The following is a 20,334-nucleotide window of genomic DNA, read 5'->3' on the forward strand; positions in this document are numbered from 1 at the left end:
TTCACATACAGCATGATCAACGTGCAGTCTCACAGGAATGCGGGGGAACTGCTTCTTTAATATTCTCGGCGGCAGTAAGTGTGCTTCGCCCTTTGCGATTTGGAAATCGGTCAAAATTCAGGGAACTTTGGGATTAGGTAAATGGCCAGGGAACCTTAGGGTTGGGTGAATGTCTGGGAACCTTAGGGTTGGATGAATGTCTGGGGGACCTTAGGGTTGGATGAATGTCTGGGGGACCTTAGGGTTAGGTGAATGTCTGGGAACCTTAGGGTTGGATGAATGTCTGGGGGACCTTAGGGTTAGGTGAATGTCTGGGAACCTTAGGGTTGGATGAATGTCCGGGAACCTTAGGGTTAGGTGAATGTCTGGGAACCTTAGGGTTGGGTGAATGTCTGGGAGCCTTAGGGTTGGGTGAATGTCTGGGAGCCTTAGGGTTGGGTGAATGTCTGGGGAACCTTAGGGTCGAGTGAATGTCTGGGGAACCTTTGGATTGGGTGAATGTCCGGGGAACCTTAGGGTCGAGTGAATGTCCGGGGAACCTCTCCTCTCCCTGATACAGTAGGATGTCTTTCATATAATGAAGCGACTCCACTGAGCGGCCTTCATCATGGAGTCCCTCCTTGGTGGGGTGGCCCAAGCCACAACCTGCTGAGCTTCTTTCTTGAGTCATGTTAATTCAAGTGGAGCAGTTGCTCTCACCTGCTGTCGCCGATACTAAGACTTCTTAAAGGATAAAAACGTTAACACAGTTCTGAGCCTTAAGGGCGTGTGGGTCCTGGAGAACGGCAGAGGTAGTGTTGAAAAAAAAAAAAAAGTTGAGTCGGTAGTGTTGGTTGAAGGTCTAGGTCTGTCTGGACCACAATGTTGCAAGTCATGGCCTCGCTTCTTTTCCTACTAGTGCGAAGGTTTCATGAGGTTTAGGCATCTCATCTTCCTCCCTTGGGTAAAGGTTCATTGTTATCTTAATGGAGCAGATTTTCCTGTCTTTTACTACCTGGTGTGTGAAGAGCTCCTGCACTGTGGCTACCTTAATGGTTATTCGCAAGGACGTGTCGGTCAGCCGTATGTATGCTCTCGTTAACGATGTGATCCTCGCCGGATCACTTTCCACAACCAGGCACATCCGACGTGTCTTTACGCCGTGATCATAACGGTGATATTCAAAGCTCCTCAGGGGATTAGGGATGCACGAGCGTAAACAACAAAATTTCATGACCAACGGAGAGGGACGGTCGATCTGCTGGTGAAAATAACTGTTGGGTTTTGCTTCGCTTACCGTCGACGAATATGGCATAGTGAAAGCAGCGCTGATGATAACATCCTCTACCTTCACTAACTGACAGTATCGTACACCATGATGCTCAGTGACTCAAAGCACACATGTTGTTATGATCCCTGACTTACGTCTGAGGAAAATCCTTCACCTGGGATGGTTTTACGCTCGCAAGATAACCCACTTGTCAGCTGCCTTCATCCTTCGCTACGTCAGTATTTCTGTCAACTTACTTTTCTGATAAGAAAGGCTTTGAGGAAAACCAACGTTGTACATCCCTAAGCATACAGTACAAACTGAACGTTATGTGGCCGGATGTCTGGCGTTGGTCGGTTATGGAAGCCACTGAAGATGTACAAGTGAGGTACATATATATCAGCCGAGCTGAGACCCACTCCAGGGGAAGAATTCTTGCATCTGTAGGACAACAAACAGAGGTGTTCATCGCCTGAACAATGAGGTTGTTGATCGACCAGTTATGGTCTTGTTCCAAGACTAGTGCAAAAAAAAAAAAAAAAAGAGGAGGTTACGTTCTATTGCTGGCAGATCAGAGAATAACTGTGGATCAGCCGATGCGGCGACGCCGGAGATCTGTGTGGAAGAAAAAAGTCTTCTATTGCGCCAAGGTCACGGTGGGAGGCGTGGTCAGCAGGCATGGATGTCTCACGACACAAGGTGAGAAAACAGAAAAAAAAAAATATCCGTTCCAGCAGGGAAGCAGTTGCCAGTGTTGTATTTACAAGTTCTTGTCATTATAAGTATTATTTACAATCACAAAAAGTATTCATTGAGATGTGGTGGCGTGACATTTAATCCTATATCATTGTAATACGAAGATATCGTAAATGTTTAGACACCTTAGTCATGTAACGGAAAGAATCCAGTTAACTTCAAGGTATTCATTGGGTGTCTAATTCCAGGCAGACTCTCCGTAACCTTTGTACTGGTTTGAACTGAATCTTCTCATAGTATAAAACCTAGTTTTGAACACACACACACACACACACACACACACACGCACAGATCACAACCTTTATGTTTTTAAGAATGTTTGATGATGTCATGTGTGCGCAGTTCCTCGAAATGTATAAGAACAACACAACCGGAGGCCATGATACGAAATTAAGCAAGAATTTTCTCAGAAGAGACGTAAATAGATTCTTTTGTAGTAGATGAACAAAAGATGAATGGAATACGCTGAATGATGAAATCAAGAATGTGGACAGCGTGCAAACGCATAAAAAGTTGAATGATGGATGAATGTCAAAATACGGGGCACCATGATTGTACAACTTTCTCCCCTTATATTGTAAGCAGGTAATTACACACATTATATATAGGTGCTACAGAGCTCCGCCTGCAGGAGGTTACACCGCGGGTGAAATGTCGCCTTAAACTACGCTGTATCATTGAGAGTACATGACCCTTTTCATCGACGTTTCCCATGTTAGAGAGGGAGCGCCAGGAAACAGACGAAGAAAGACCCATCCACTAATATACACATATACATATATGCACAAGATACATATATATATACATGTACCCACTCATACTAGCTCGCCTTCATCCTTTCCCGGTACTCCCCTCCCCTCTCCTCCAGGAAACAGCATCGCCACCCCCTGAGTCAGTGAGGTTGCGCCAGGAAAACAGATGAAAAAAAGGCCACGTCCGCTGACACTCATTCTCTATCTGTCATGTGTAATGCACCAAAACCACAGCTCCCTATCCACATCCAGGCCCCACAGACCTTTCTATGGTTTATCCCAGACGTTTCAAACGGCCTCGTTCAGTCCATTAACAGCACGTCGACCCCAGTACACCACATCGTTCTAGCTCACTCTGTTCCGTGAACGCTTTCACCCTCCTGCATGTTCAGGCCCCGATCGCTCAAAATCTTTTTCACTCTCTTCTTACACCTCCAATGTGGTCTCCCGCTTCTCCTTGCTCCCTTCACCTCTGACATGTATATTCTCTTTGTCAAACTTTCCTTACTCATTCTCTCCATATGTCCAAACAATTTCAACACACCCTCTTCTGCTTTCCCAACTACACTCTTTTTGTTACCACGTATCTCTCTTACTTTTTCTTTATTCACTCGATCAAACCACCTCAAACAGTTCACGTCCAACACATCCACCCTCCTCCGTACAACCTTATCCATAGCCCGTGCCTCGCAACCATATAATATTGTTGGAACTACTATTCTTTCAAACATACCCATTTTTGCTCTTCGAGTTAACGTTCCCTCTTTCCACATATTTTTCTTTGCTCCCAGAACCTTTGACCCCTCTCCCACCCTACGTTTCACTTCCGCTTCCATGGTTCCATTCGCTGCCACGTCCACTCCCAGATATCTAAAACCACTTCCTAAATTTTTCTCCATTCAAACTTGCATCATAATCAACTTGTCCCTCAACCCTGCTGAACCTAATAACCTCGCTCTTATTCACATTTACTCTCAACTTTCTTCTTTCACACACTTTTCCAAATTCAGTCACCAACCTCTACAGTTTCTCACTAGAATCAGCCACCAGTGCTGTATCATCGGCGAACAACAACTAACTCACTTCCTAGGCCCTCTTATCCCCGACAGACTACGTACTCGCCCCTCTCTTCAAAACTCTCGCATTTACCTCCCTAACCACCCCATCCATAAACAAATTGAGCAACAATGGAGACATCATACACCCCTACTGCAGACCGACCTTCACTTAGAGCCATTCACTCTCCTCTCTTCCTGTTCTTACACACGCCTTACATCCTTGATCAGAACTCTGCTTCTGGCATCTTACCTCTTAATATCTTGCCAAAGCATCTCTGTTAACCTTATCATATGCCTTCTTCAGACCCATAAATACCACCTACAAATCTGTCTGCTTTTCTAAATATTTCCACACACACATTCTTCAAAGCAAACACCTGTTCCACACATCCTTTACCACTTCTGAAACCACACTGCTTCTCCCCAGTCTGTTGCTCTGTACATGTCTTCATCCTATCAACCCATACCCTCCCATTAAACTTACCAGGTATACTCAACAAACTTATACCTCTAGTTTGAACACTCACCTTCATCCACTTTGCCTAATACATTGGCACTGTACTTGTATTCCGCCAATCCCCAGGCACTTCACCATGATCTATACATGCACTGAATGTCTTTACCAACCAATCTGCAACACAGTCATCCTCTTTCTTAATAAATTCAGCTGCAATACCGTCCACTCCAGCCGCTTTGCCGCGTTTCACCACCTCTCTTCTCTTCACCAACCACTCTCTATGACTCTCTCACCTCGCATACCACCCAAACTAAAACATCCTATATCTGCCACTCTATCGTCAAGCACATTAAAGATCCTTCAAAATACTCACTCCATCTTCTTCATCACTACCTGTTATATCACTCCCAGTTTTGCCCCCTTCGCCGATGTTCCCATTTGTTCTCTTGTCTTTCGCGCAGTATTTACTCTTTTCCATCTCGTCTTTTTTATTTTCCCTAAAGTTAAATGATAGTTTTTTTTTTTTATCCCAACTCGCATTTGCCCTCTTTTTCAGCTCCTGCACCTTGCTCTTGCCCTCCTGCCACTTTCTCTTATACATCTCCCAATCGTTTGCACTCCTCTCCTATAAGTACCGCTCAAACGCCTCTTTTTTCCCATTCACTAGCAACCCTGTTTCTTCATCCCACTACTCACTACCTTTTCTAATCCGCCAGCCTCCCACCTTTCGCGTGCCACACGCATATCTTGCACATACCTTCACTGTTCCCTAAATACCTCCCATTCCTTCTTTACCCACTCCCCTCACTTCATTCGCTCTTACCTTTTGTCATTCTGCACACTCAGATTCTCCTTTTATTTCTTCACACGAGTCTCCTTTCCAAGCTTACTTAGTCTCACCAATTTCGTCTCCCCGACATTGTGCCTTCTTTTTCGAAAGCCTCTACAAATCTTCACCCTCGGCTCCACAAGATAGTGATCAGACCTCCCACCAGCCGCCCCTTTCAGCACATTTACAGCCAAAAATCTCTTTTACACGCTTATCAGTTAATATGTAATCTAATGATGCCCGTTGACCATCTCTCTAACTCACATACGTATACTTGTATCTCTCTTTTCAAACCATGTATTCCAAATCACCAATCTTCTTTCAGCACACAACTCCACAAGCTCTTCACCATTTCCATTCATAACACTAAATACCCCATGCGAACCAATTATGCCCTCAAGTGCCACATGACTCACCTCATTAAAATTACCTATCATTAATACCCGGTCTCGTGCACCAAAACTGCTGACACACTAACTCAGCTGTCCCTAAAACTTGCACCAAAACTGCTGACACACTAACTCAGCTGTCCTCAAATTTTGTCTCATAATTTTTTTTTTCCTGGTCAGGTGGTTAAGCACCAATAATCACCCATCTCTCGTCATCTCCTTTCAGTTTTACCCAAATCAATTTAGAATTTACTAATTTACATTATATAATTCTGCCCCCCCCCCCCCCCCCCACACACACACACACACACACACACACACACACACAACTCCTGCTTTAGGAGTAATGCTACTCCTTCCTTAGCTCTTGTTCTTTCATCAACCCCTAACTTTACTCCAAAGAAATTTTCAAACCATTCTTCCCTTTACTCTTGAGCTTTGATTCACGCAGAGCCAGAACATCCAGATTTCTTTCCTTAAACATATTACTGTCTCTCCTCTCTTCTCATCTTGGTTACATCCCCCGCCTGGCTCCTTCTTCTGTTTCCTCTTTTAGAAATTGAAATACAAGAAGAGGAGGGTTTCCAGCCCCCTTTAGCCGCCTTCTGCAACACGCTGGGAATACGGAGATAGAATTCTTTTTCCCTTACACAGTGTCATGCTTAACCTCCTACATTGTCCTCTTGTTTTAGATTCTCTCCTAATTTCGAGGACCTGCTCTAAGTTAACGTCGTTGTAACCTATGAACGTGTGTGTGTGTGTGTGTGTGTGTGTGTGTGTGTGTGTGTGTGTCTCAGAGCAGCTGATGGGCACGTGAGAGCGGCCGCTACACCCACCACATCCTGGCAGGTCCTGGGAAGAGGTTACATCCGAACTCATGGCTCAATGACGACAAGGTTTCTTTTGCGATAATGAACTCAATGCCTTTAGTGACGTCTTTGATCACGTGAAGGAGGATTTGTATTACAAGAAACTTACCGTAATCAGTGTGAAATCACTCGTCTGCTACATGCTAGTTCAGTGCAAAAAAAGACAAAAAAGAAAATGCGGCTCGCATTCAGCAAGGTGAGCCACAGTATGCGGCTGAAGACGCACCGTCCATCTGCGGCGGGATACAGGCTGTCTCGCTCTTGCTGTCACAGAATTGACGAAGAGAGCTAGGCTTTCATCGCCGAACGGATAATCAGCGATGTTCGTTGGACCACATGATTAATATCTTCTTGGCACTTGAGATCCCAGTGAGTAAGTCGACACGCTCAATATCAGTTGTGTATCATATGAATTTTCTTTATCAAAATATTTCTTAAAGTTTCCGAGAGAAGCCTAGGTAAGGTTGTGAGTAATGGTGTTAGGTATACCTCTGGCTGGGCGACTGGCGACGGCCAGAGGACGCCCACACCCTCACATTGGACAGAAATGTCAGGATGTGATGACTGTCACTTACGTCAACCGTAGGTAGTTGCTCACTGACGAAAAATATCACCAGTGCCGTCAATGATATATGACCTTGACCAAAACTATTTTTTGTTGGTAGGCGTTACCCGTTGTGATCGATAGAAAAAAAGATGATGATGCTTCGTCTGTTCTTTAAAAACTAACTTCTGATGTTAGCGGAAGACAGTAGCCCCGCCCGCCCCCTAAACACGGCACTGCCCCCAACTCAGATTGCGTCAGCAGACGGGGGCATTCGTGACGCCGGGATCTTCCCCTGGACGAATAGTTGCCCCACATGATATAAATTCGCGTGAGCTTCGTCTTCACCACACTCGAAGCTGGAGCACTGCAGAGACCTGAAGGGTCACTGAGGCTCAAGGAAGACCTGAACATCGATCAGTAAAGTTACTCAAGATATTTGGACACCAGTCAACCAAGTGAACAAGACAACTTGAACAAGTTATTGAGATTCAACAATTAACTGCAGAAGTACCTGCCGAAGAGTTCTCCCTCTAAGAGGTATGGTTTACGTTACTAATCTGTAGTTGAAATATAACATTTGCTTGTAAGACATTATTGTTCCCAAATTTTGTAATCTATGATATTACCTATATACCAATATTAATGACAACCAGTCAGTACTTCAGGTCTTCAATAAAGGTGCGTTGATAGAATCATTAGAAATTCAGTTAATCATATATGATACCATATATAGTACAAACTTAAATTACTTATTGACATGAATTAGTATATTTCATACAGATATTATGATTCATGAATCAACCACCGTAGATTACATCTGTCAACAGTATAATTCGTAGCACTTGTAAAAAGTAAGAGTATTGTACCTGGAATGTAATAGCAAATCTTACCACCAACAGGAGTTGCCTGTGGTAGAGGCTGACGGGCCATCCACACTAGGATGGCGGAAGGCGTTGTGGCCGGACTCATGGGTGTTCTGCGGACCATCACCGTGGAGCCTGTTATGCTCGTCGACGGAGCGTGCAAGGAAGCCATGCTCCTCTTTATAGAGAACGTCCAGATGAACAAAATATGCTCCGTCAACTTAGGACTGTCACCAGAGGTGAGTGTTGTACCGTGTGAGGCCATAACTTTAGAAAGACTACGTTCAGCTTAATCCGACTGGTTAAGAATAATAAGACGAGTATAGATATTTTTCATGAAATAATTATAAAATCTTCTGTCATCTCCAACTGACTTAGATCTAAATGAGCTCAAATTACTTTTCCAAGTAACAACATTGTCTATCACGCAACCAGTTGCCACAGTAATAACTGAGGTCATTCATATGACCAGCATTGCGACAATACTTTGTCTACTGATATCGATAATGACTGAGTATGGGTGTGGAGTAGGTGTGTGTCCCTGAATGTATGTTACAACCTCGACAGTCTCAGTATTATTCTTCGAGTGTGTGAGTCCACTATGAGTGTGTTCTCAATCATCTGTAGAGGCACTACGTATTATTCATTATGATCACTATTGTTATTCTTCCCTACAGGTGTGTGCCAACCTATCAGCTCACCCGGAGGAGAACGTCCGCGTCCAGAGAGAGTTCTCCGTCTTCACCTTCTACAACAGCATCATCTTGTCGGTGTTGCCCCTCATCTTCGTGCTCTTCATGGGCGCCTGGAGCGATAAATACGGACGCAAGGTGAGTTAGGGGCGACACCCAGGCTCCTCCTCTATTTCCCTTAGACACTCATTCTTATGTCAAACTTTAACTCCACCATCAACATGAAGTTAAGAAATAATGACAATAAAGAATCAAATCACATGCTCTCATAAGGAAAGTCTTCCGTAATGTATGGCCACTTATGATCCAAATGATATTTAGACTGACAAAACTCGAAAACCTTGCAGTGTTTACATTAGAAAAAGGGATTTCTTCCTAAAAGAAAATATCTGGGTCTTTACCATTATATGTGCTTGTGTAGAATTTCATCAGGGAAAAAGTACTTAAGTACTTTTGCCGACGTGTCATATACAGTGGAATTTTGATGTCAGAAAGACTCCATTTCACCCTCAAATATTATCAAAAAACAATAGCTGATGATGTGAGGGCTAGGCTATTTGCCTGTTATAATGTAAGAGATGATGGATGACATTTTGATGATTACGAGGTTAATGAACTACCAAATTAAGTCTGTTAATTGCATCTTCGAGAATTCGAAAACCTTTCTAAATGCAAAGCGTAGTTTGACGTAAGAATCATTACACTGTTATGTGTATGATACAGTTGATGATTAGAACAACAATCTCCAATTCAATAGCATTCATGCTTACGAAAAAGCGTTCCAGGAGCACAGTGTCTAGAGAGCAAATACTAACACCTTTCACGTACGCACAAATATGATTGATGTAAGTTACATGGATATGATTCAGATGTTTGTTTTTTAGTAGTATATTAAGAAGTGTGTCTTGACAGATTCCGATGCTGGTGACACTGGTGGGTCACGTGATGTATGCCGGGGGTTACCTGCTCTCCAACTGGCAGACCACCTGGCCTGTGGAAGTGCTGTACCTGGTGACGCTGCTGGAGGCCCTGGGTGGCACCAACGCCGGCATCCTCTCCTCCACCATCAGCTACATCAGCGACATCTGCCGCGAGAACCAACGCACATCTCGCGTCAGCACCGCCAACTCCATGTGGTTCTTAGGTGGCCCGCTGGGCACGCTCATCGGGGCACTAATCATCAAGTACAGCGACTACAACGTGGCTCTGGGCCTCGTGTTGCTCTCCTACATCGGCGCCGTCGTCTACGTCGTCTTCTTCATCAAGGAGAGTCACGGACCCTTCGCCAAGAAGAAGCTACGGGCCCAGGGGTCCTTAAAGGACGAACCCACCTTTGAGAAGAAGGACGTGAGTGTCTCCACCATGGTGGCCGACTTCTTTAACTGGCGACGTGTGGTGGAGTCCTTCAAGACGGCGTTTAAGAAGCGTGAGGGCAACACCCGCACTATCCTCATGGCTGTTGTCTTCGGCAACATGATCCGTCGTGTGGCCAGAGGTAAACTAACACGTTCTCACTCCTCTCTCTTGACCAGTAACATTCCTTCTCTTGAGATAATAACATTCAATACTTTCTGTAGCAACATTTGACATCCATAACTAAAGTGAAGAACAAAGGTGCAACACACAGAGCTGCTTGGTATATTAAAGGTCTTGTTTATGTTGTTGTTGTAGGGTTCTTCATGTACATGTTCGTACGTCGAGCCCTACACTGGGAGGCCACCGACTACGGCTACTGGATCACCTACCGTAACCTGCTCGCTGCTCTCGGTACGTCACGTTCTCCTGCTTCAGGTTAAATCTTTCGAGAGCAACTCTTTATAAACCACAACAGATTTTGTATTTCTTCCTAGAGAGTGAAAAAGTTAATGATTACTTCATCATAGTAACGTACTAATGTTTCAGTGTCGTCTTATCAAAGCAAGTGTGCATGTATTAAAGACAGTCTGACTGATTGCATTTAGCAAAGTTTCAGTATAATAATTCGCCATTACCGTTGTGTGTGCAGGGTCTTTGTTCCTGGTGCCTCTCCTGACGCGGATGTTATCCTTCACGGATCCATCACTAGTGGTACTGGGAGCGGTGTCCATCATAGGAGAGTACGTGTGCTACGGGCTGGTGATGGGGCCACCTCAATCCTTCCTCATGTGGCTGGGGCCACCCGCAGGCGTTATCTCCAACGCTATGGTCATCTCCTTCAAGTCCATGTCCACCAAACTCGTCGCCAGTAAGGAGAAAGGTGAGTTCTTCCGCCTCTCTCGGTCCTCATAATCTAGTTGGAAGGACTTTCAACATAATTAGACTTGATATCGAAGCTTCTCTAATCAGGGGTAATGCATGACGTGCCAGAGTTACATGCGGACGTGTACTATACAAATTCATCTTGCTTAAAAATGCTCTTATGTTTGGTACATTGGAACTAAGAGATTCTCCGGCACTGATGTATTCATAAATGTGGATGTTAGAAACGTGCAAATATTTCATAACACGAATGTTTAGCTTTTGTTTGGTACGTTGGAACTAAGAGATTCTCCGGCAATGATGTATTCATAAATGCGGATGTTAAATACGTGCAAATATTTCATAACACGAATGTTTAGCTTCTAACAAGTGTGGTGTGTTCTGGTCAGGTCGCATCAACGCCGTGATGGCCGCCCTGAACGGCCTGATGCCCATGGTGGGCTACGCAGCCTACTCGCCCATCTACTACAAGACTGTGGACACCTTCCCCGCCGCTCAGTTCTTCTTCGGCGCCGGCCTGAACGTCCTCATCATGATCACCTTCATGTAAGGAAGTTTCCTACTGTCTAGGACCATAAGGCACTTATTCTGATGAGAGACGCTGCTCATTATGGAATTATGATTTATAGTTTCTGAAGTGAATCATTTGTGTTCAAAAAATAATGTTTTTGTTTATTTATCTAGTGTGGTGGAGCTGCTGCGAGCCTCATCGTCCTACAACGCTGAGGATCTGGAGGCGGCCAAGAAGGATAACCAAGGAATCCTTAGCATCCTCAAGAGACGCTCCTCCGTAACTCTCAAGTCTGTTGCTCGAACTCTCAGTGGTCCAGGAGGGAGACACGTCACCGTAATGCCTCAGCCTTCATGGAGTCAGCAGCTTCCCACCATCACAGAGATCGCTGACGAGAAGGTACGTGTCTTGGATTTGCCTCCAGCAGCCGCGAGCAAATCATCCCTCGGTCAACACACAGCAGCAGCCTGGGATATGGCTTTAACAGCAGCAGAACGCAGCCTTCGTAGTAAATGCACAAATAATATTAACTCATCTCTTGCTACGGACAACAACAACTGGCCAACGATGAGAACTAAGGAACCGAAGATCACAAGAGACCTGCCACAAGAAGCGTGTAACCTGCAGGTGGCGGCGGGCTGCTACGTCAACACACTGAGTGAAGCGGAGATGACTGCGTCAGAGAGGACGTCGGCCACGATCCCCCTGGATAACGAGGCCGTTAGGGACCCCGGCAACACACCACACAACTCGGTATTAACATATCAGTCGTCATGACTTGCTGACGAGTGACCTCAGTGTTGGCACAAGATACTACTGTTGGTCATGATCATATTTACCTCATACGTGGAGCATTTGCGTCATTGTCGTCATTCCCTGCGGAACGTTGACGCCAACAGTGAGAAGATTATAGAGTATTTATTATATTTATCGTAGTATATATTTATATATTTTTCTAATAAACATATTTATGATATTTCGGAAGAACAAACTGACAGTTTTACACCTTCCGTAGGTTAATGCATAAGAGGTCTGTCACCAGGAGCCGGGCGAACTGGTCTTTCCTTTATGTGTATGACCGGCTGTTCTTTTTTTACGCTAGAAAGTAACAACACGAGTTTTGTGACAATGATAAATAGCACTCACAAGTTACCAGAATCAACCTTGCCAGTTAACAGGAAGATGAAATTGAGGACTGATAGTAACCCAGGTCCTGATCGTCTCTATCCACGAGTAGTGATAAACGTCAAACATGAAATTGCCGGATCGCTCACCTATATTTTCAATAAATCTCTCCAGAATGTAATAGTCCCGCACGACTGGAGACTGGCAGATGTCACTCCTATATACACAAAAGGAAGCCGTGAATTACCTGGTAATTACCGTCCTATTAGTTTGACATCAATTAAATGTAAACATCTGAAGTCAATTATTCGAAATGAAATCGTAGCCTATATGGATCAACACAGCCTCATCAGCAATACACAGCGTGGTTTTAGAAGACGCAGATCATGCCTTACGAATCTCCTTGAAATTTATCATATATCATTCAACACCCACAACAAGACTAAAACAATAGATATAGTAATTTTGGACTTCCAGAAAGCATTCGGCAAAATCCCCAGACCACCTCGCTTGGACCTTGGGTGTGTGTGGTCTGTGTATTTACGTAACTCTCTCTCTCTCTCTCTCTCTCTCTCTCTCTCTCTCTCTCTCTCTTTCTTTCTTTCTTTCTTTCTTTCTCTCTCTCTCTCTCTCTCTCTCTCTCTCTCTCTCTCTCTCTCTCTCTCTCTCTCTCTCTCTCTTTCTCTCTCTCTCTCAGGATCTGACCTGACGGTTTTTGTTTTTGACTCTACCACTTCATCCCCCGCAGCGTTTGGGTGTAGACCTGTGCATCAGCTCAAATTTTTTTCCATCGTTTATTACCTCTCATGGACGCAGTGCGTGTCCTCCATAAGTTCAGGAGCATCCCTCTTGGTGGTGAGGGTCAAGGTTCATAAGACCGTAGGTTAATCAGGGTCAGTTTCCCCGTCCTCTTCTGAAGACTGGTGTATCGAGCATACATGACGAGTCGTCGACTACTGCAGTAATCTTGGTGACTCCACGTGGAGCAGAGGTCTCCTCTAGATGGTCTTATTCTGCCAGATTTTCCACCCTCAAGGAAGGAGAACGAACACCGCCCTCGTTCCACAGCAGAGGATCTGCAGAACTCCCATTTAACCTCCCCTCTACTAAGAGGAAAATGGAGTCTGCACCAAGTCTTTGCCGAAAGACGACTCCAGGTAGTGATGACATTCCATAGCAAATGTTACCTCGCTTGCCGGGGAGCTCCCACAGCTCCCTGTTGCCCCCATATAACAGGATTCTCTGGGAGGGTAAGTGCCAGCAACATGGACGGAGGCAACTATCATCCCAGTTGCTAAGGCTGGTGAGGATGCTCCACCACCACACGTGTACAGACCAATATCCCTCACAAGTTATGTCTGTAAACTCCTTGAAAAAAGCATCAGTTTTAGGCTGATGTTTCTAGGAAAATAAGTTGTCTCCATTACAATTTGGGTTTGGAAAATTACAGTCGAGGACAAACGTCTGTGTTGTACTAGGACACCGCCTTCTGGCACTTGTTTGCTCAGCGGCATCAACTGTTGACGAGGAAAAAGCATATGACACCACGTGCAGTAATAGCAAGTTAGAGAAGCTGCACAGCGCTGACTTGTGGGGAGCACTACCCACCTTCCTCCAGGACTTCATTGCAAGCGGGAAGCTCAGGGTCCAGGTGGGAACCAGCTTCTCGAACCATAAAAGCCAGCTAGAAGGAGTCCCACAGGGAAGTGTCCTCAATGTTACCTTTTTTGCACTTACCACACACTCCTTAACCAGCTCATGGCGTTAATCCCTTCTTCCACCTGGAGCCTCATATCAGCCCCCGTTGCTCTATCCACCGCCGTGTCCAGTCCTTAGTGCCTAAAATACTCCATCTCCTCCACATTTATAAGCACTCAACCAACTTCTCTCTCCTGCCCTCACTGTAACTCATTATCTTTAGTTAACATTAACTTCCATCTTTCGTCTTTAACAAATAACCCTAAATTCTCACTAAAGTCTAAAGTTTCTCTCTAGTCTGCCGCCAGAGTAATGTCATCCGCTAACTGATTGATTATTTCCCAAGCCCTCCTCAACCTTCCTCTCCAGCATAATGCAGACGCTTTCTTTACCTCCCTAAACACCTTTCCCATGGACAGATTAAAAAGCCATGACGACTTCACGCGTCTCTAAGGCACAGAACCTGACACTCCTCCCTTCCTAGTCACACACATACCCTGTCCTTCCGCTACAGACTCTTCACTACATATACTAATTTTCAGTAACCCCTGTATGTCCGTTACACTTGCTCCCCCACGGCATCTTTGTCAACCCTATCATACGCTTTCGCCAGATCTATATGCGTCACATGCAAGGCACTGTATTTCTCCAACTATTCTTACATTTTCATCACCGTAAACATCTAGTCCACATAACCTTTACCTACCCTGAAGTTACGTTTTTCTTTCTAATCATCTGTTCCGTGCATGATACTGTCTCTTAAAGGATCTGTTCACATACACTATACAAGTGTGTAGATTGACTTTATAAGGCTGTAATTCGAGCATTATTGTTTGTCCTTTATCTCTATTTTTAGTGAGACTCTACATACACCCCGCCAGTCCTCAAGCACCTCACCACGGGGTGCGTACACAGTGAACAGCTAGAGTAAGCAATGTAACATAAGCCAGTGTATTACTTCTTTACCGTCCGTATCAAACTTTGCCCGGAGCCTTCCTTGGTCAAGGCCTAGTTAGTAGATGTTAGCAATTTCCCTTCTTGATTTTATTTCTGTGTTCACCATCCTTATATATCCGTGGAATAATAGTATCTAGGGCAATAAGACTACCATAAACACCCGTGGTTGGCTTCATCTTTGCCCCGTCGCCCAGTATACAGTGTCCCTGTTTAAGACAGCCTGGGAACACCAAGCTCTTTCAATCCGGGCGTCAGTTACCGCGAAAACAATGCATTCTATCCCCACCCCCTCCCCTTCCAGGCTACAGCCCTGAGGTCCTCAGTAACATTTCAGACACCCGTACCACTGGTTCCATACTACTACTTCCAACAGAGATAGTTTACGAATGGAAATCAGGTAGACGCTTCTAACGAGATCAGATGTTGCTTCAACTGTATCATTAGATCATTAGACTCCTCCCTGAATGTAAAAGATGGCGACCGTTAATCTAGGTAGAAGTACGCAAGACAGGTTCTCCTAACAGGCAATTGACCTTCAACTCGTTTCTAACACTGAGTGACCTTTACCTGCAGCTGAGTATACGAGACATGGATCTTTTCCTCAAAGACTTAGTAAGGTGAGCCACAGTACTGAGACACCGTCTCCAACCTTCCCTTACCTAACACCACCGTCTGGTCCTGCCAAGCCAACATCACCTCACGTGGACTAGGGAAGCCTGCGATCATTGGTATGCTTGGCACCGTTGGCTCATCTGGTCCTGTTAAATATACTCCTCTTCGGGGATTCCCCTGATGCTTCCCTCTAACCCCCAGCGGGGCTGTCTGCCCATCTTCCCCTGACCCTTACCCTTTGTTGGTAGGCAGCCTAGCACCTCACAGAGGCCCCTTGTACCAACGGGCAGAGAGCTCTTCGTGATCCATCCATCTGTTGATGCATACCGTTTTTCTCTCTTGTCAACAACAGTTTCTCGTCCTCAGCTTTATAGCCTCGGTAGTTGATTGTTCAAGTTTGGTCACCCCGACTTTTAATAGAAGTACATAAAAAAAACAAAGTTGATGTTACCAAAAAAATGATCCATAAGGAAACTTTCTCAAAATTATTCCTCTGAAGATGCGCTGTGTGATCTAATAGTCTACAAAGTATCACATGATTTCGACCTTTTTTCGTCGCGCAAAATGGAAATGTACTGACTGGAAATAACTGTATGCATTTAAAACTAGGATGTAACGTAAATGTAGGTAAGTTTCTTCATCCATTCATTGTGTATTTCTATTCATAATTACCCAGGACGTCTTTCCAAAAGAGACTCCTGCCGGTTAAGGCTGTGCCACTTCCAGTAGCAGGGTAATATGGCCTCCTTTAGAATGAGAAGCTCTTTAGCGAGACTGTCGTACAGTATCTCAGTGATAAGGCTTCGTTGTGTAATGTACGTAGACTGTCGTACTCTCAGTGATAAAGCCTTGTTGTGCAATGTACGTACTTAATGATAAAGCCTCGTAGTGTAATGCATGTACTCACAATAATAAAGACTCGTCGTGTATCTCAAGCAAGTGGAGGCCTACAATACCACTAACAGTTGTAGACGGTGAAATAAACTAGATGTAGTAGTTGTTGTTCTTATAGGTTGCACAGAATGTCTTTCTGAACGTGATGACTACGATGTATACCACACACACACACACACACACACACACACACACAGACGATACCTAGACCTTGTTTAATGAAATGCAACATTACGATAATCCTACATGATTGAAAAGAAGTTATCAGTAAGCTGTAAAAGAAGATGCCAGGAATTCAAAATTTACAAAGAATAAAGAACAGAAATGAACGTTGTTCGCCGTACATTGGCGTTTATAATGTGTAAAAGTTTAATCCCAGCTGTGATGTTGAAGGCAGAGGGCTACAACTGCACATAGCCTAGCAACAGTGAATATTTTTTTTGCAAAATAAACTGGGGTTGGGTCGTGACACTTTACCGTGGTTGGCTTTTATCCGTATGGTTACGGGTAACATTTGCACCAAAGTATTATTTTCATCCTTCCATAGTATCAAAAGTTATGGAGTGGACACAAAAAAGGACCGTGAACCCTTCAGTGGCCTTGACCATTACATCTAATAGGGGTGGAGCACGACTCGTCTGCGGGTTAGCAACACGTGCACGAAGGATCGCGTTCGTCCTTAATTAAGCTGGCTCAGAATTTATGGAGAATATAACTATAAAATACTACGACCCCGCTGTGACCCTGACCTTGAAGGTGTACTTCTCAGGGGAGGGAGTCACGATACACCAAATGAGGGAGTGTAAACATCTCGCTCCGTCGCAGCCTATCGCTACATACTGGCAAAGCTAAGATTATCTACATTTGAGATACTTCTGGACAAAGACTTTAATGATATGAAATATCATTGAAAAAGAAGTTTTATTGTCATGATAAGCTTATAATGACAGTATTACAGGCCAATTTCTTAACGTTCTTTGCTGAGAAAAAGCCGCCGCCGTACCTTTCCTCTGCAACATCGGGCGATAGTAATTAAACTGAAATGATTTTGATTCATCATTTATCTTAATTTTGTATTTGTATTCTCTCTTTTTATGTTAGCTAAGATGGCTTGGGCAACTGAATGCGCTAATAAAGGCCTTTCTCATTTACGATATATGTATCATACATATTCGCCATTTCTCGTGTTAGCGAGGTAGCGTTAACATAGGAAATCCTCATTTGGCCCCATTCTCTGTTCCTTCTTTTGGAAAAGTCAAAGCTGGAGGGGAGGATTTCCAGGGAATACTTGGGAATTATTCTATCTACCCTATCCCCAGGGACAATGCTGACCCCATCCTTCAGCATAGAAATGTTGCCAAAGACCATAATGTAACCTATCGTTCACCTATGTACCCGCAAACTCCCACCAATGAGCTCTACGAAAGATGCACCCTGTGGATCACCCAAGGATCTTTATTCTCTCATTCAGTCTTACGCACACTCCCCTGTCCCTACTCTATCGCTTACCGCAAAGGCCGTTGGAGCCAGTTATCCTGAAATTTGCACCTGCTCATAGCTCGGAGGTTCCTGGGGAGCGGTAGTTTTCTTCTTGAAAATACCTGTTCCTTGGCCCTCCGGCCATACCGCTCTCCTCCCCTTAAGCGCCTGGATACTAGAACGCTGATGTAGAGAGGCGTAAGTTTTTTTTTGGGAGGAGCTGAGTGGGTGTGTTAGTAGTTCTGATGAGTGATATCGGGTATTAGAGATGGATGATGTGAATGTGAAATGGATAATGTCGCAGTTGAAAGTATATTTGGCGGGGCATGGGAAATTCCGTGACGTATGAATTAGTGAACAGCTTGTGGAGTTAAAATGGTTCACAGCTAGTTCTGAAAATGGTCTGATAATTGGGAATACCTAATCTAAAACGAGAGACTCACAACTATACGTGTTTGAGTAGGAAGAAGATAAGTGGGCATTTCTGAATTACGCATTATTGATAGGCGTGCAAAAGAGAGTGACTGCGCTAAGAGGGACAACTGGTGGGATGTCTTGATGATAACTTGGTGGAGTTGAGGGTGAAGACTTGTAGAGGCTTTCTGAAAAGAGAAAATCATGTTGGTCATCAGGGAGTTGTGAAAGTGAGATTGGAATTGCGACTTCTGTGCAGAGATGCTAGAAGAGATTGAGTGTAGAATGCCAGAATATGCGAGTAAGTGACGTTGAGTAGGGGAGTGGTTGAGGAAGGTATTTAAGGAAGCAATGCCGATGTTCACAAGAAGTGATGGCATGTGGGAGGTGGGCGTGAAGGAGAGGGTAGTGAATAATGAGATGAATTTAAGTTGCTAGTTTAAAAGAAAAGAGATTTGAATGGATATTCCTTAAGAATGATTGCGAGTGATTGGGAAATGTAAAAGAAAGCGACAGAGGCTAGGAGAAAGGTGGAAGCACTGGAAAATAGGTTAGGTTAGAGATGGAGTAATCGGGTATCTGAACACTTGTGAAAATGAGAAAGTGTGAGAAAAGCAAATGAACAAATAGGAACATCAGTGAAGGGTGCAAATGGGTAAGTTGTGAAAAGCAGAGATGACGTGAAGAGGAGATGGAATGAGTACTTTGAAAGACTGTTCAATGTGTCTGATGATATGGAGGCGGATATAGGACATCTGGGTCGGGGAGTATGCGAAGTGAGATAACCATAGCAAATGGTTTGGTAAAAGAAGGTGTTAAAAGCCTTACAGAAGATGAAATGTGGTCTGAATGTTTTGTTGATTGGTTAGTCAGGATTTTCATGTATATATGGGTTATGGTGAGATGCTTGAGGATTAGCGGAATGCATGTGTAGTGCCATCGTATAAACAAAAGTGGAATAAAGATGAGTGTTCAGATTAGAGATTGATAAGTTTGTTAGGTGTACCTGGTAATTTTTATGAGGAAGTGGTGACTGAAAGGGTGGTGGCGCGCCCAGAGCATCAGATTGGGGAGAAACACACTGGTTTTAGAAGTGGAAGGGGATGTGTGGATCAGGTGTTTGCTGTGAAGAATGTGTGTGAGAAATTTAGAAGCAGTTGGATTTGTATCAGGCACTTATGGCTCTGGAGAAAACATATGATCAGGTTAATGGATATGCTTTGTGGAAAGTTTTGCGAATATATGGTGTGGGAGGGAAGCTATAAGACGTGTGTGAGAGTTGGTGGAGAGCAGAGTAAGTGTTTCTAGGTAAAGGCGAGTTTGCGGCGGGGATGTGTGATGTCACCATGGTTGTTCAGTATGTTTAATGTTGGGATGGTGAGGGATGTGAATATAAGGGTTTTAGGGAGAGGGGGTAGTTTGCAGTTTGGCTAAGTGGTGATTTTGGGACATGAGTCAGATACTTTTTGCTGATGATACGGCGTTGGTGGCAGATTCGAGTAAGAAACAGCAGAAATAGGTTGTTGAGTTTAGAACAGTTTGTTCAATGAGAAAGTTGAGAGTAATTGAAAATAGAAGCACTGGAGAAAGACGAGTTAGTGGAAGTATGAGTTTGAATGGAGAATACTTGGAAGAAGTGAGGTGTTTTAGTTACCTGAGAGTGCACGTGGTAAAGAAGGGAAAGATGGGAACTAAAATGTCATAGGGTGGGTAAGGGGATGAAGGTCCTGGGTGCGCTGAGGAACGTGCGGTAAGAGAGGTCACGAAGACAAGCACTTGTGAAGCCATAGATGCAGTCGTGGTCGGCCTCTAGATGAGAATGTACGGCTGAGGGTAAACGTGTTGGAAATGAAATATTTGAGGACAACACGTGTTGTGTTGGGGATTATACGAACATGAAATATAAGCATCACACGCGTACGTACGTGGAATGTGCAACGCCTCC

General features: G+C 44.3%; 1 protein-coding gene across 1 annotated transcript; it reads left to right on the forward strand.

Moving 5' to 3' along the window:
• Positions 1 to 7,032: 7,032 nt before the first annotated feature.
• Positions 7,033 to 12,186, forward strand: LOC139749767 (solute carrier family 46 member 2-like). Its single transcript, XM_071663997.1, has 8 exons — positions 7,033 to 7,443; positions 7,806 to 8,008; positions 8,447 to 8,599; positions 9,374 to 9,956; positions 10,133 to 10,228; positions 10,467 to 10,697; positions 11,089 to 11,245; positions 11,384 to 12,186. Exons 2-8 carry the CDS (start codon positions 7,847 to 7,849, stop codon positions 11,985 to 11,987), a joined length of 1,986 nt encoding a protein of 661 aa, XP_071520098.1. The 5' UTR covers positions 7,033 to 7,443; positions 7,806 to 7,846; the 3' UTR covers positions 11,988 to 12,186.
• Positions 12,187 to 20,334: the final 8,148 nt, after the last annotated feature.

The sequence above is a fragment of the Panulirus ornatus genome, chromosome 1, assembly GCF_036320965.1.
Source record: "Panulirus ornatus isolate Po-2019 chromosome 1, ASM3632096v1, whole genome shotgun sequence".
NCBI classification, from domain to species: Eukaryota; Metazoa; Arthropoda; class Malacostraca; order Decapoda; family Palinuridae; genus Panulirus; species Panulirus ornatus.